Source organism: Aspergillus viridinutans (genome assembly GCF_018404265.1).
Source record: "Aspergillus viridinutans IFM 47045 DNA, scaffold_8, whole genome shotgun sequence".
Lineage (NCBI taxonomy): Eukaryota > Fungi > Ascomycota > Eurotiomycetes > Eurotiales > Aspergillaceae > Aspergillus > Aspergillus viridinutans.
The window spans coordinates 1,633,483-1,646,752 of NW_025091224.1; the positions used below are offsets into that span (position 1 = coordinate 1,633,483).

A 13,270-nucleotide genomic window follows, 5' to 3' on the forward strand; every position below is an offset into this window, starting at 1 on the left:
AGTATGAGCAGTACATGCATGTGATCTAATAACAGCTTGTGAGAAAATAGCGCAATAATCACAACCAAATTCATAGACATCATTGCAAAGGAATGTTTGCATTGCCAACTGCCCTCCGTTTAACGCAAAGTAGCGAGATCTACAAAATCCGGTCCATGTCAGCCTTGCCCATATCTTCAAGCCAGGGATTGCTCTTCGTTGTTTTGTCGAGTGGACGACTTGCGCAGAGAATAGATCTGCTCTCCCTCCAGCCCAGCCTTTGCCAACCACCGTGCCGGATGGAACCAGCCCAAGACCAACAAGGCGACAAGCATGGGAACAGCCTCGAGCACATACAACGGCCATTCATGCGTAAACGTGTACGAATCAATGCCAAAGGCAAATTCAAACACTCGATATATAGAGCGGAGCTTTTACCGTTAGCAGTAGCCTTCCCTCGGAAACGTAAAGCCAGCACTCACCATAACAAGGAACCCAGCAATATAAAGCCCCCTCATGACCATTTGCACCCCATGCGACAACTGGTGACCCTCCACCGTCGCCCTCCAGTGAAACCAGACCATAATAACCAGGTACGCCGCAAACGTGACAACCTGCAACACCAACCCCCCGATCAACACCCCAATCCCCGCGTCCTTGGTCGACCCCTTCCAGTTCCCCGACGACGCAATCCCACTCCCAGACCCCTGCGTCAGGACCGCAAGAATATCCAACGTCAAAAACGTCCACGGCAGCCATCTACCCGGACCTCCAAGCAGAAAGTTCGCGGGTTTCTTGGCACTCCCGTCCGCGCAGCTAGCCTCCAGCTTTCCAAGAAGCATGTAGAGACTCGCGCAGACGAAGACCGGGGCGATGACGATGAGGGTGTTGGAGACGGCGTACAGGGAGATATCCGCTGGTTTCTGGACGCTGGCGCAGCGGAGCGCGTACCCGGCTACTTCGAGGGCGGCGCCGACGACCGCCGGGATGAAGTACTTGGTCCGTGGGGTTTGGGCTTTCCGGGGAAAGATGAATGTCATGTATGACTGGTAGGTGAGGGGGATGATGTAGATGATGGTGAAGAGGACGGATGCCCCGAGGGAGGGATTGTAGAAGTAGATGTTGTCCTTGTCTGAGGCCATGGTGTATGAAGTCGACAACTGAGAGAAGACGGGAGAGGATTGAGTTAGTTGACGATTGTAAGAGCCTTGCACTGACGTTGATGTTATTCCTAGAGGCATCTATGGGACATGGAATAGGAGATATATAGTCGACATCTGGCACCATTTCCCCTTGTGTGCTCTAAAACAAACGCCATAGTAAATGCTGCTGCCTTGAAAATTCCAATTCAGTGGTTCAATACCCGTACTCGCACTCGCATTTGGTCTCATTCGTGTCCATCCAGATGATTCCGCTCCCTATTGCGCTGGAGTTGTTCATGCTTAACCAGCAGGAAATACGAGGTATGCGAAAATGCGAAGAACAGTAATATACCAGCCAAGATCGGCCTAGCTGTATTGATTAGCATGTAATGATTGGCTGCGGACAAATAAGCTCGTCCCGCTATGCTAAATCGAGTCTGCTGTCATCTCTTGGCATACTGCAACGGTCCTCCCTATTTTTAGTCCACTGAGCAACAGTAAGGTAAGTGATTTGCTTGAGTTAGGCAGTAGCTCTGCTCTCTTGCCTACTGATTGTTGATTAGTAGGTGGTTGTGCCAAGACTCGGCCAGCCTTGGTCTACTGCCATGTCTCTTACGGTCCACAAGGATGGTAAGCATGGATAACACTTGCGGAGAACAGAATCAGCAGTTATTTACAATGGCTTGGCTATCTAGAGAGTATAAGGTGGTACATGTGGCTAGGACAAGGAAGCAAACCATAGAGGGCCACGGCATCTTCCAGATATATTGTCTTCTATCACTTCATCTAGATCAATACCGCTATATCCTTACTAAGATCTTCATAGACCGCACAGAGTGTACTCAACCATATTAATACCCTAACTTAAGTGAGATCATATCGGGCGAGTCTACAGCGACTCATTTCTTACTGTGTGCACATCATTTCTACGAGACTTATTCCTGGATTGAGCTACTGGATCTGGTAAAACGCGATTAAGTATTATGTAAACGTTGTTGAACTCCGGACATCAAGCCACATCGGAAAGACCCAGCGAGGTAATCATGACACATCTATATATGCAAAATGTCGTATCTATACAGGAAGCATGTATATGCAAAATATGCCAGCAACAAGGAAAATCAAATCGTTAAGGAGCAATGGTAGTGCCTTAGGGCTTGGAGAGTTGTTCTCTGCGGAAGAAGAGAAGGAACCCAGCACTGCAACCATGTCAGCCATGTTCGAGGGAAAGAGACAGAACAAAGAACTTACCAGATGAGCAGCTGGAAGATCAGGCCGATCCAGAACCACGCGTTCGCCACGGCACTCGCGCCAAAGGTGGGATCGGGCGAGATAGGGCCCGGGCCGACGTTGTTGGGCGCAAAGGCTCGGGCGCAGATCGTGGCGATGGATCCCAGCACTTGGCACACGATGAGGGTGAAGCACATGTGCATGCGGGTCAGGGTCTGTAGCAGGATCATACCGAAGCCCAGGCCCTGGATTGCGTCGAGAACGCCCAGCCACAGCCAGACGCTGCGGGATGCCAGGGCGCCGCCCGTGTACCCGCCTGCGACCCAGGGGAGGTAGTACCCGATGCCGGAGACACCCCACCAGATCTGGCACCAACGGGGGGCGCCGAGACCGCAGGCGAACACGGGGAGGATCCAGCTGTGTTTTTTGGAGAGGTGGCTGAGGATGAAGAGGAAGCCGGCCCAGACGAAACCGAAGAAGACAATGCAGAGAATGACGATCTGCCAGGTCTTTGCGTGATTTGAACTCCAGAGGACTGTAACAGGCATCAGTATCTCGATTTATCTGACAAATGAAGTGGACTTACAATTCCAGTTGCGACCGTAAGGGGCACTGAGGAAGAAGTTTTGGATGATGACGACGGCAAAGTTCCAGAGGACAATCTTGCGGCGGAACACCGAGCGATAGAAGGATGGAACCTTGCCAGGGCTCTGGCGGTAGTAGTTGGGAAGGCCATAGAACATAAGAAGACCAACGCCCCACAGGAACATGGTAATCGGGACACAGATGGCGGTCATCTTCCAGGTGTTGGCGATGTTGTTCTCGGAGGTGAGGAGGCCCTGGCTCGAGGCCTTGGTGAGCGTTGACCCCCAGTACCACAGCGCAATGACATAAGCTTGCTGCGTGCCCTGGATGACACAGGCACGGAAGACCCATTCCTTGACCGGCGCACCGCTTTCATCACCAAAGTTGAGGGCGAAGAAAATCGACCCGCTGGAGGAAGCGGCCGCATAGAAGCCACTGGCGACGTTCTGGATCCATCCCCGGGTGAACTCATCATGCTCGAAATGGGCGAGGCCAATGAGAAGGAATGCCACACCGTAGAAGAACCAGGGGACAGAGAGACAGACGATGGATTTGAAGTAGCGGAAGACGAACCACCACAGAATCGAGGTAATCAGGTAGGTGGTCGCAATTCCGTACAGCTTCTCCGCGGTTTGACCAACCTCGCCGGTCAGCAAGGTGATCTGGTACGAATTGGCGGCGATGATCTGGCCCAGGCCCAACAAGAGGGAATAGACTGGCCAGTCTCCGATGCGCAGCTGCATCCACTTGCGCAGACCGGTCGGAGGAACGTAGTCCTTGCCTAGGAGAAATTCGTCATCTTCCTGGGACTGCTCATCATCCGGACTCATACGCGACGAGGCCTCATCCCCGTAGTAGGAATCCACAGGCGAAGGACCGCGCTTACCACGGAAGACAGATGGAGCGGGCGAGTTCAGACGACCCAGCTTGGCATCGCGGAACTTGTCGAACAATTCCTTTTCACTCTTGACCAGGAACTCTTCAATGCAGAGCTGCGTCTCGGAGTTGGCCCCGTTCAAGCTGTCCAGACTCTTTTCGAACAAGCGAGCGTAGTCGCCATGGCTATCCGTGAAGAAAGGATCCACTTTTTGCAGCTTGAAGTCCTTCTTGTCACCAACGATGGAATCGACGGACAGCACCGAGGCACTGCTCAGACGACTGCCAGCTTCCAGGAATGGCCGGGTGGGGGGAGCAAGGCCCATGTCAGAATGAATGGATGGGCTCGAGGGGAATTGGACGGAGCGCGTAAGTTCTCTTGGAGTCGCACGTCCACTTTGGGACTGGGGATTGTTCTGGAGTCGTCGGCCTTCCTCGGCCTGCTCGGGCGTGAGAGTATATTCGTCATCACCGTAGTAGTGGTCAATGAAGTCATCGTCACTCTCCTCCTCGATATCGGAAACATCACCGCCATCTCTGTGATCAGGGGGAGCGAGGTCCTGCTGTCCACGCCGACCAGGACGGTTGAGATGACCAGGGCCGGAACGGACACCAAGCGACAGTTTACGACTTAATCCCGGAGCAGGTTTCTCAGTCATCTCCCGGCCAGCGTTGTTGCTGTAGGAAATGATGGTGTCGCGCTGCTGTGGGCCAATCTCTGCTAATTGCCTCAGGTTCACGTAGCTGGCTTCGCGAGAGTGCATGCCAACAGGGGTCTGAGTTCCACTACCAGGTAGGCTAGGGCTCATAGCACCCAGTCCGCGAGGTGTCATGGGACCGGTAGGGGTCACGGGACGATTGCTGGACTTGGAGGCTTCCTTGTTATGGATTCGGATGGATGTAGACTGCAGGATCTCGAGATCCTCAATCCATTGAGCGACAGGGAACCGCTGCTTGGCTGAACGAGCACGCATCTTAGCACGGACTTCTGGCTTCGAGTTCAAGGCACCGTCTATCGCCAGCTTGAACTGATGGAGCAGATGGGCAGTGGTCATTGACTCCACGTTATACCACCAACCAGGCATCTGACCGAGACCACCGACGCGAGCACCGATACCGAGAGCACCCTTACGGCCGAATTCGACGGCGACCAGACCGAAGGGTTCGTCACGAGAGGGAATGAGAGCGAATTCAGCACCAGAGAAGATGTAGGGGGGCAGAGCAGTGAACTGAGGACGAGAGAAGACGCGGCCGGGATAGACCTTCATCATACGATCCAGCTTCAGGGCAGCGAACTTGCCGTACAGATCGATGACAGGGCCGACACAGACCAGCTGGACGTTAGGATGAGCCTCAAGAACAGCAGGCATGACATCCGCAATCAGATCCACACCCTTCTGCATGGACCATCGACCAACAAACACGAGAAGATCAGCGTCCGGGTTCTGCTCCAGGCCAGCCCATTCTTGAGCCTGGCGTTTGAGCTCCGCGCGACCAGCTTCGAATTCCGTATCGACAGGCGGGTCCTCACCCTTGACGAGGGCCTTTTCCCTGTTCCACTCGCCAACATCCGATGGATCGGGGTTGGGCAGGTTGCCGACCTTCTTGAGGCCCCAGAAGATGGGATACCGAGCGTACGACCGTTTACCGTATTTCTTGGACACACCGACAGCACCGAATCCTTGCTGGTGGACACGCAGATAACTGGCACCGGCGTGGAGCAGATTGAAAACCTCACCAAATTGGACGTATCGACGGGTGATTTCTTTATCTAGGTTGAAGACGGAGCAAACCTCTTCCTTTTCCTTCTCGGTCCGCATGGGCCAGAGACCCTGGAACTCGGCGTTGTGTAGAGACAGACAGGCGGGGATTGTTTGCGGCAGGAGGTAGAGAGGTGCCAGGGATCCGTGGTAATCGTTGATATGATAAAGGTCAATGGGGAACCGATTGATCGTCTGAGCAATGCACTGGTTCCACGCGGAATAGTAAATGGCACTGTCGAGGTCATCCATACGTGGTGGGTAGGGTTCTGACTTGGTCTGCTGACGGAAAACCGGCGCATCCAGCAAAACGTAGGTGATATTTTGCAAAGTGTGGTACTGCACCTGGACCTCATATGGCTTGCCCAGGATGGTGACGACCATGGGTTCCGCTGGCCGGTCAACAGGGTAATCCACTCCGCCGACGCAAGGAACGACCCAGATGAGATCCTGATGGCCGAGAGTCTTTCCCATCAACTGAGCCATAACACCGAGACCACCGATCTTGATCTTGATGGCCCAGTCCTCAATATCATATTCCATGGTGGCAATGAGCACCATGCGGCGCTTGGAAGCTGCAGGGCCGGCCGCAAGATCCGTCGAGCTCTGAAGGAAACCGGACTTGTTGGCCAGACGCATCAAGGGGTTCATTGCCTCGCCTTCGCCGTTGCGAGCACGCTTCAGCTTTCGCCGGAGGGCCAGTGGAATGAGCGTGCGCTTCTCGCTGACACCGACCTGGTTGAACTTGACCTGGTAGAAGGATTTCATGAAGACGTACACGCAAGCCACGCCTGTGAGCAGGGGCACAATCCAGAAGAGAATGTACATGGCCATCTGCGTTGTTTGGTCTCCGGCACCTTCCAGCGTATAGCGCATGGTCGCGTCGTTGATAGAGATAATCCATGAGAGATGAGGTGACGGCGGAGGATCGGTGATATTGATCATGGTAGCCGATAGAGATGATGGGGGCATTCGGTCCAGGACGTGGTCACCGTCGACGTCGCCCAGAACCCAGCTCTGGTCCGGGCTACCATCCGGGTTGATCCCCCAAACGTTGATCTGTGCCCGTGCGGGCCACTCGTAGGTAAAGTGGTACTTCCATCGTCCACTGGTGGTGTCTAGCTTGAGCTTGTTGGGAAGGCCGCCATCGTAACCAAACTGGTTAAAAGGACCGTTGAAATGGATATGCGGGAATCGACGGGGCACATTATGGTTCCAGCCCACATCGCCTTCTTGGTAGTAGTCGCTGCTACCGGTCAAGCCGCTCCAATATTCCACGCGGACGTGTTTGCCTTCCCACTGCTGTTCTTTGGTGCCGTGCCACTCCATTTCCTGAATGGTGTCGTTACCGCCATGGTACTTGGTCCAGCTCGACCAGGTCGTGCCCCAGTTGGTCGAGTAGCGGTATTTATCCGCGCCTGCGGCGTGGTGCTGGATGTACAGAGTCCCGTTATCATACTCATGAAGCAAACTAGTCGAGTAGTTGGCCTTGGTGAAGACCATCGGATTATCGACCTGGCCGATGCGGAAAAGGAAGTGGTCGGTGGCGTTGGTGGAGGCGCTGCCGCTGCTAGTCTTAGGTTCCTTCACAGTGATTTGGTGGATACCGTTGTAGACATTGGTCAAATTTGCCGACCACATGAAGCGGCTAGGGATCTGAGCAGTCCACTTGGTGGTAATGTTGGTAAGAATCTGGCAAGAGACGGAGCCGGAGTCGATGGACGGAATTTGTAGTGACTCGGTGGAGGAGGTCAGGGAAATAGACTTGGTGATCCCATCGCAATCCATCGGCTCGGAGAAATACAGCTTAATGGGCACATTCTCAGACGCGTCAGGCTTCACAGTGGAAGGAACGGGATAGTCATGGCCAGGTTCGAAGCCGGTGATCATCGGGCGAGGCATGACATGCCACTTCTGCGGTACGTAGGCCCGGAACTCGAATGCTTTGAGGGTCAGATTGCCATAACAACCTTCAAACAATGTTTCATTTCCAAAAGTTCGTTGAGACGGGCCGGTGGTCAATGTGAGGTTATCGAAGGGGTAAAACAAGTTCTGGACGACGGTGTTGGCAGGGTAGGGAGCGATCAAAGCATGCTCTGGATCGGTACAATTGAACTTGTAATCGATCGTTTGGTTGTAATTCTGGTAGACCATCCAGACAGGCGAGTTCTTCGCATCCGAGCCGAAATCCTGCTTCGCATCAAGATCGGGCTCGCGACTCACAGACCACATGCCCGTCTCAGTGGCAGTTTCGTTGGAACCCGGGTAGTGTATTGGCGTGGTCGAGTTGGACAATTTGTTCAGGGTATAGCCATCATTGAGAACGGGATATTGCTCACGCAACTGATACATATGCTTAAGGATATTGCGCACAGGGTGGGAAGGGTCCCGATGGTCATAGGCGACTGTTTCATCTTGGCAACCTTTCCGGCCAGAATCAATCGGCCAATGGTAGTACTGCGAGGAGTCCATACTGAAGCAGCCATGGTCTCTCCAGGCGGTTGCAGGGGACATGGCCTGACGACCATAAATATAGTTGGTAGCGGTGGCATCAAGCACATAGAAGGCCTGCTCCTCACCCCAGAGCAATAGAGGGATACCGGGAAGGAGCATTGTCGTGATATAACTACCCAACAACTGCCGCTCAACACCCAACTGCAAAGTTGGCCACCGGAAGACATCCTGGTTGGTCGCACCGTACATGTGGCGGGGGTCGAATTTGCCCGTGTTCGCATTGACGAAGTCGTTCGACTGCAGCATCTGTTGCCACATCTTGACCCAATCCAGAGGGACATCATAACCCGCAGCGAGATTACCGTCCATCCCAAGGAAACGGGTAAGGGATCGGTAGACGGAATAGTGGAATGCAGCACTATCAAGGGCTTCATGGCCGGCCTCACGCAGGAAATTTTGGGCACCAGACTCATTCGTCATCTTAGGGCCCTGGGAGAAATCAGAGAGCCACTGGTTTTTCTGCCTGCCTCGTCCGAGGTAGATGGAACCGAAGTAATCACCACCGGTAATTTCTCCGGAGATGAAGAAGTTGTTCTTGCCCACGGCGCGGGCACATTCCCGGTACGCCATGGACATCTCGCCGAGCGCATCGACCGTCGCCTGGGTGGCTTTATCGTACCGGAAACCGTCGATATCCAAGGAGGCGATGATTATGCAGGAGTGACGGATCAGCCGCTCTCGCACGCTAGGAACCCATTCTCGCAGACGATCCTGCACGGACGCGAACTTGGCCAGCTGACGCTTCCAATCCGGGAACACACCGAAAGCTTCAATATCGCCGTACTGATCGAAATCGCTGTTGTAGCAGCCCACCAGCTGATCGGCCTGGTCCGCGGGAAGCGGAAGACCGTCTTCGTACCAGAAACGGGGGTAATCGCACGTCGCGTTGTAGTCGTTGCCGATGTCAAAGTCTACGTAGCGGCGATCGGTTTTCCACAACGCCTTGTGCTCCTTGACCGAGAATGGGGTGGTGGTGTTGAGGTAGCCTTCGAAGCCGATGAGATCACCGAGGCTTGTATTGTGTCAGTCCGGACGCAGAGAATGAGGTCTGGGAAGACTTACGTAGCAATAGTGTTATCGAATACCACATACATCCCCCGATTGTGGATCTCAGTGATCGCATTGCGCCAGGTTGCAATGTCACCAAAATGCTGATCCAAAAGCGTTGTATCCAATGCAGAGTAACCATCCGCGCCCCAAGGCTGGTTCATGAGGGCCGTTCCAGCCAGATAGATGCCCTGTCAGAGTCAGCATCTCGTTTCCGCCAGATATCACAATCAAGCCGAAAAAACTCACTTTGATCCCCATTCCCTGTAAATAGTCCAAAGTAGCGACCAAACCCGCGACATCACCACCATGACGCATCTGGTTGGAGCTGATATCATGCTCGAACTGGGTCCCGTTGATATTATCGTTCTCCGGGTCACCGTTCACGAATCGATCCAAAAACAGGGTATAAAAGGGAAACCGCCAGTTCTCCGGGGAGGGGAAGTATTTGCCCTTATGGTCCGGCCATTCTCCCCAGTACTCCGCCGGGTTTGTGGCGGTTTTATTCTCATTGAGGTTGTATTTGACCAGGTTCTCGTCGTACGGCCAGCATGATGCGGTTGTCACAAACCAGGCCAGCAACGCCCCGGTCCATCCCCACTTCATCGTGGGTGGTGGATTCTGTTCGCTGCTTCTGAGCAATGCGGTGGATAAGAATCTGTGGGAATCGACCCATGCACGGGAGGGGTATCACAATATGAATATCGTTAAATGTACAATGTGCTCTTTTGGCGACTTTCAGTTCTGATTATGCCGAATTTCTCCTGCAACTTTTTCTTCGTTGTCCGTTTTGAATCGTGGATGTCGGATGAGCTGCTTGTTTGTACTGATAACGAGCGATCGACAAAGGCGATAACGGCGGGTTGAGAAAATGTAGCACAACCGACGAAACGAAAGGCTGGATGGGAAGCAAGTGAGTATTCCTCTCCAAAAAAGCTGAAACGACAGAAACGACAGACAACGAGAGACAGAAAGAGGAGGAGGAGGAGGAGGAGGAGGGGAGTTGAGGAGGATTGAGGATAGGAATAAACGAAGAAAACGAGGAGGATCAAAGTTTCTAAAAAAGAAAAGAGATCAAACAAATAATCGGGGTCTCAATGGCGGAAATAATAATACTCAGACAAGACAGACAGACACACTGACCAAGTGAAATTGCAGTCAATAGACTATTAATATCATGACGAGCTAAGATGGTGATGGGATTAGTGCAGATAGTAGTATCTTGTCGCTCTGCTCTGCTCCTACACTATCCTCTCCTATTATTATGCGGATCCTCCCAGAGGCTACGACTTGTCTTTGCAGCAGACTGGATAATAGAGCCGTTATCAAATTGGAAGTAGAAGTACGCAGTAGCAAAGAGGATTCAGGCAAAAGAGGGGATTATTTCAGCACATGGTGATGATGTCTTTCTTATCTTACTTGCAACTTAAGAGCTGTCCTACTCTCCACATAAGATCTCATGGACTTCTCTTCGCCTCTTCACGTCCATCATTACGGTCCCTTGTTCTCGTTCCCACGTTTCTCTTTTTTTTTTCTCCTTCTCCTTTTTTGCTTTATTTTCCTTTTTACTATATTGGATCCTGTAGCGTGGAAGTAAGCGGCTCGAACCGTGTGTCGGTCTAACTACACGGTTGATAAAAGTCGTGGACCAGAAAGCCACAAGGCAGAGCCCCAGCAGACAACCAATCCGACTGCTGGGACTCTTGGAAAGTATCTTACAAGAGGGGACAGCGGCTGAAAGCTGAATGCTCCATCCCAAGAAACAGAGCTGCCGAAAAGAAAAACAGGCAGAAAAGCAAATCCGGTGAGCCCAGCATTTCTCGGCGAATACAGAGGCCATTCCATCTCGTAAAGCTTACTCTGTAACATCGTGAAAAGACCCATCAACAGACCCTTCGATGGATTGTTCCGTGGGCCAGGGTGGGTATGGAGTGGAAGCTCAACGGTGATTTCCTCGAGTCTGGTCTGCGATTTGGCCCTAGGACCCTACGTTGTGCCCAATGAGCTCAAGCCACTTATAAGGCGTTGAATCGCTTCTCAATACCAGATCGGGGCGACAATACGGATACTATAAATAATCGGTAATGGCTATTCCTTCCGGGCGATCCGCTTGTGCAACTTTTTCCGCCAAGAACGAGAAAACTTTTTGCTTTAACTGAGGGTCTATGTTCTTGATACCAGTCATTATTGATTCTATAGAGCGACTGTGGGCTTTTTCTTCAATTCGTTGAAGTTGGTCGGTTGAAGGTTGAGACTGTAGGGAATAGGTCCTCTACCATGTCCACTACGAAGGATAACAGAGGATAAAAGATTGAAACAAATGTCTTACAGTAATGTCCCGGAAAGGAAGTAGGCTTCCTATTGGACTTTGGCGCACAAATCTGCGATGACAGCGCACATATCTTGGACGATGGATGTCCGCTTGTCTCATTATCAGGTCAACAACGACGAATCGCGACGAGCGACGGGGTTGAACAGCATCCTCGGGTTTCATCAGGGGCATTACTGCTCGGGCAGTCCAATGAGAATGGTGAGAACGAGGTCTGCCAAGACTGTTATCTTGCTATGGTTGCATCACTTTGACGTATCGGGCCAGATGTCCGTGTCATATTATTGTATGAATTAAGAAGATGCCTTCAGAGCTCTGTAGCTCAGTTTTACAAGAGATGAGGTTTATATCGAGTTTCTTTTCTCGGCATACGATGTGAAAAGACGTCCATTCATAGAGGCATGGCTTCATGTTCATGAACCATCTGGAGCAAAAATTGTTTATCAACTGGATCTCCCGGGGCCATGGACGGTCTATCCGAAGGAACAATAGAATTGTTATCAGGGGCGCTGGTGAGTGGTGACTAATTCACTAGTGCGTCGTGGCGTGACGGTGGCGTCGGAGTCGGTCAAAGTGTCAACTCCAGACCCTGGTCTCTTACACTAGCAGCTCTCAAAGTCTGTTCGTATCTTGACTTCGAGGATGGTGCCACAGACTCGACTCTCCTCTACTCCGATCCATACTCCATAAGGCTTTTCCAGCTGAAAAGCAATGTTTGCAGTTTTAATTTCCCATAGTGTCGACAGGTACAGAGGATGGACCATGGATGTCAGCGATTGAAATACCAGATCTCTGGTTAAGAATCGACGGGAGGAAGCCGAGCATCGGTCCGAAGTGGGCCTGGTGAATCCTTCTGTAAGACATTTGCTAATAATTGCTCAGAATTTTCCGTGGTTGGCTAGCTAAGACTATTTGAAGCTAAGGGTCTGGGAACCGAATCTCCTAGAACAGGACCTGTACGTTACCATACATTTACCGGAGACAGTTACAGACGGTAAATTACCTCCATGATTACCTCTAGTCCTCCATAGTTTGGAGGCTGATACAGAGAGTAGACAAATCATCAATCTAATATTTCTGGTATTGTATTGTATTATAGTTCAAACTTAGTATTCATACAGTATCTATCAGGATCATTAGCCTACTTCGAGAATGGGGGACAGAATTCTCAACTTGGCAATCATTATGCGCATTCTTTGATGACAGGTGATAGAGATGCATCATCATGTCAAGCACCCTAGAGTCTAGATATGTAGAAAAATAAGAACCACACAAGATATATATTCCTCATACAGAGTAGTTAACTGCATTCATTTCAAATCGGCTCAAAAGAACTATGCCTAATCAAGACTGCCTATGACTGATCGTCTGAGACATGTTTCTTGTCTTAATAATATTATGGTGAGATCACATCCAAGTACTCGACTGCTTCCTTCCAAGTTATTATTACTCCATGTTAATACTCCCCTTTCCTCCTTTTTAGCCAATGTTTTTGTTCCTGGACATCTCCATCCCACAATGGTGCGCTTAAACTCATGTGACGATGAGATTCCTTGTGTGACACGACACGACTGTAAAGCTTTCTCCCCTGATTGACTCCCATCAAGATGGTCAGACTTCAGGGCTCCGACGCAGCTAAGCACTCGGGTCAAGTCAGGTACCAAGTACTTCTCGCCACTGTGGACATCACCGCACTCCAGCCACTGACATGCTGCATCTGGAGTATGTAGTATCGATGTAGTAGTAGACTATTATTTGATCGTCGTGTGAGAATAATGACTTGGATGTGTCGAATAAGGCGGCATAGG

At 51.5% G+C, this 13,270-nt stretch overlaps 2 protein-coding genes across 2 annotated transcripts; both read right to left on the reverse strand.

Moving 5' to 3' along the window:
- Positions 1-176: 176 nt before the first annotated feature.
- On the reverse strand, positions 177-1,121 carry Aspvir_009557 (RTA1 domain-containing protein; the record flags this gene model as incomplete). The annotated part of the gene is made up of 2 exons (XM_043272698.1): positions 177-410; positions 462-1,121. The coding sequence occupies 2 exons, from the start codon at positions 1,119-1,121 to the stop codon at positions 177-179; spliced, it is 894 nt and encodes a 297-aa protein (XP_043128633.1).
- Positions 1,122-2,271: 1,150 nt separating this feature from the next.
- On the reverse strand, positions 2,272-9,739 carry ags1 (alpha-1,3-glucan synthase Ags1; the record flags this gene model as incomplete). The annotated part of the gene is made up of 5 exons (XM_043272699.1): positions 2,272-2,320; positions 2,373-2,886; positions 2,938-9,098; positions 9,149-9,324; positions 9,383-9,739. 5 exons carry the CDS (start codon positions 9,737-9,739, stop codon positions 2,272-2,274), a joined length of 7,257 nt encoding a protein of 2,418 aa, XP_043128634.1.
- Between the last annotated feature and the right edge of the window lie 3,531 nt (positions 9,740-13,270).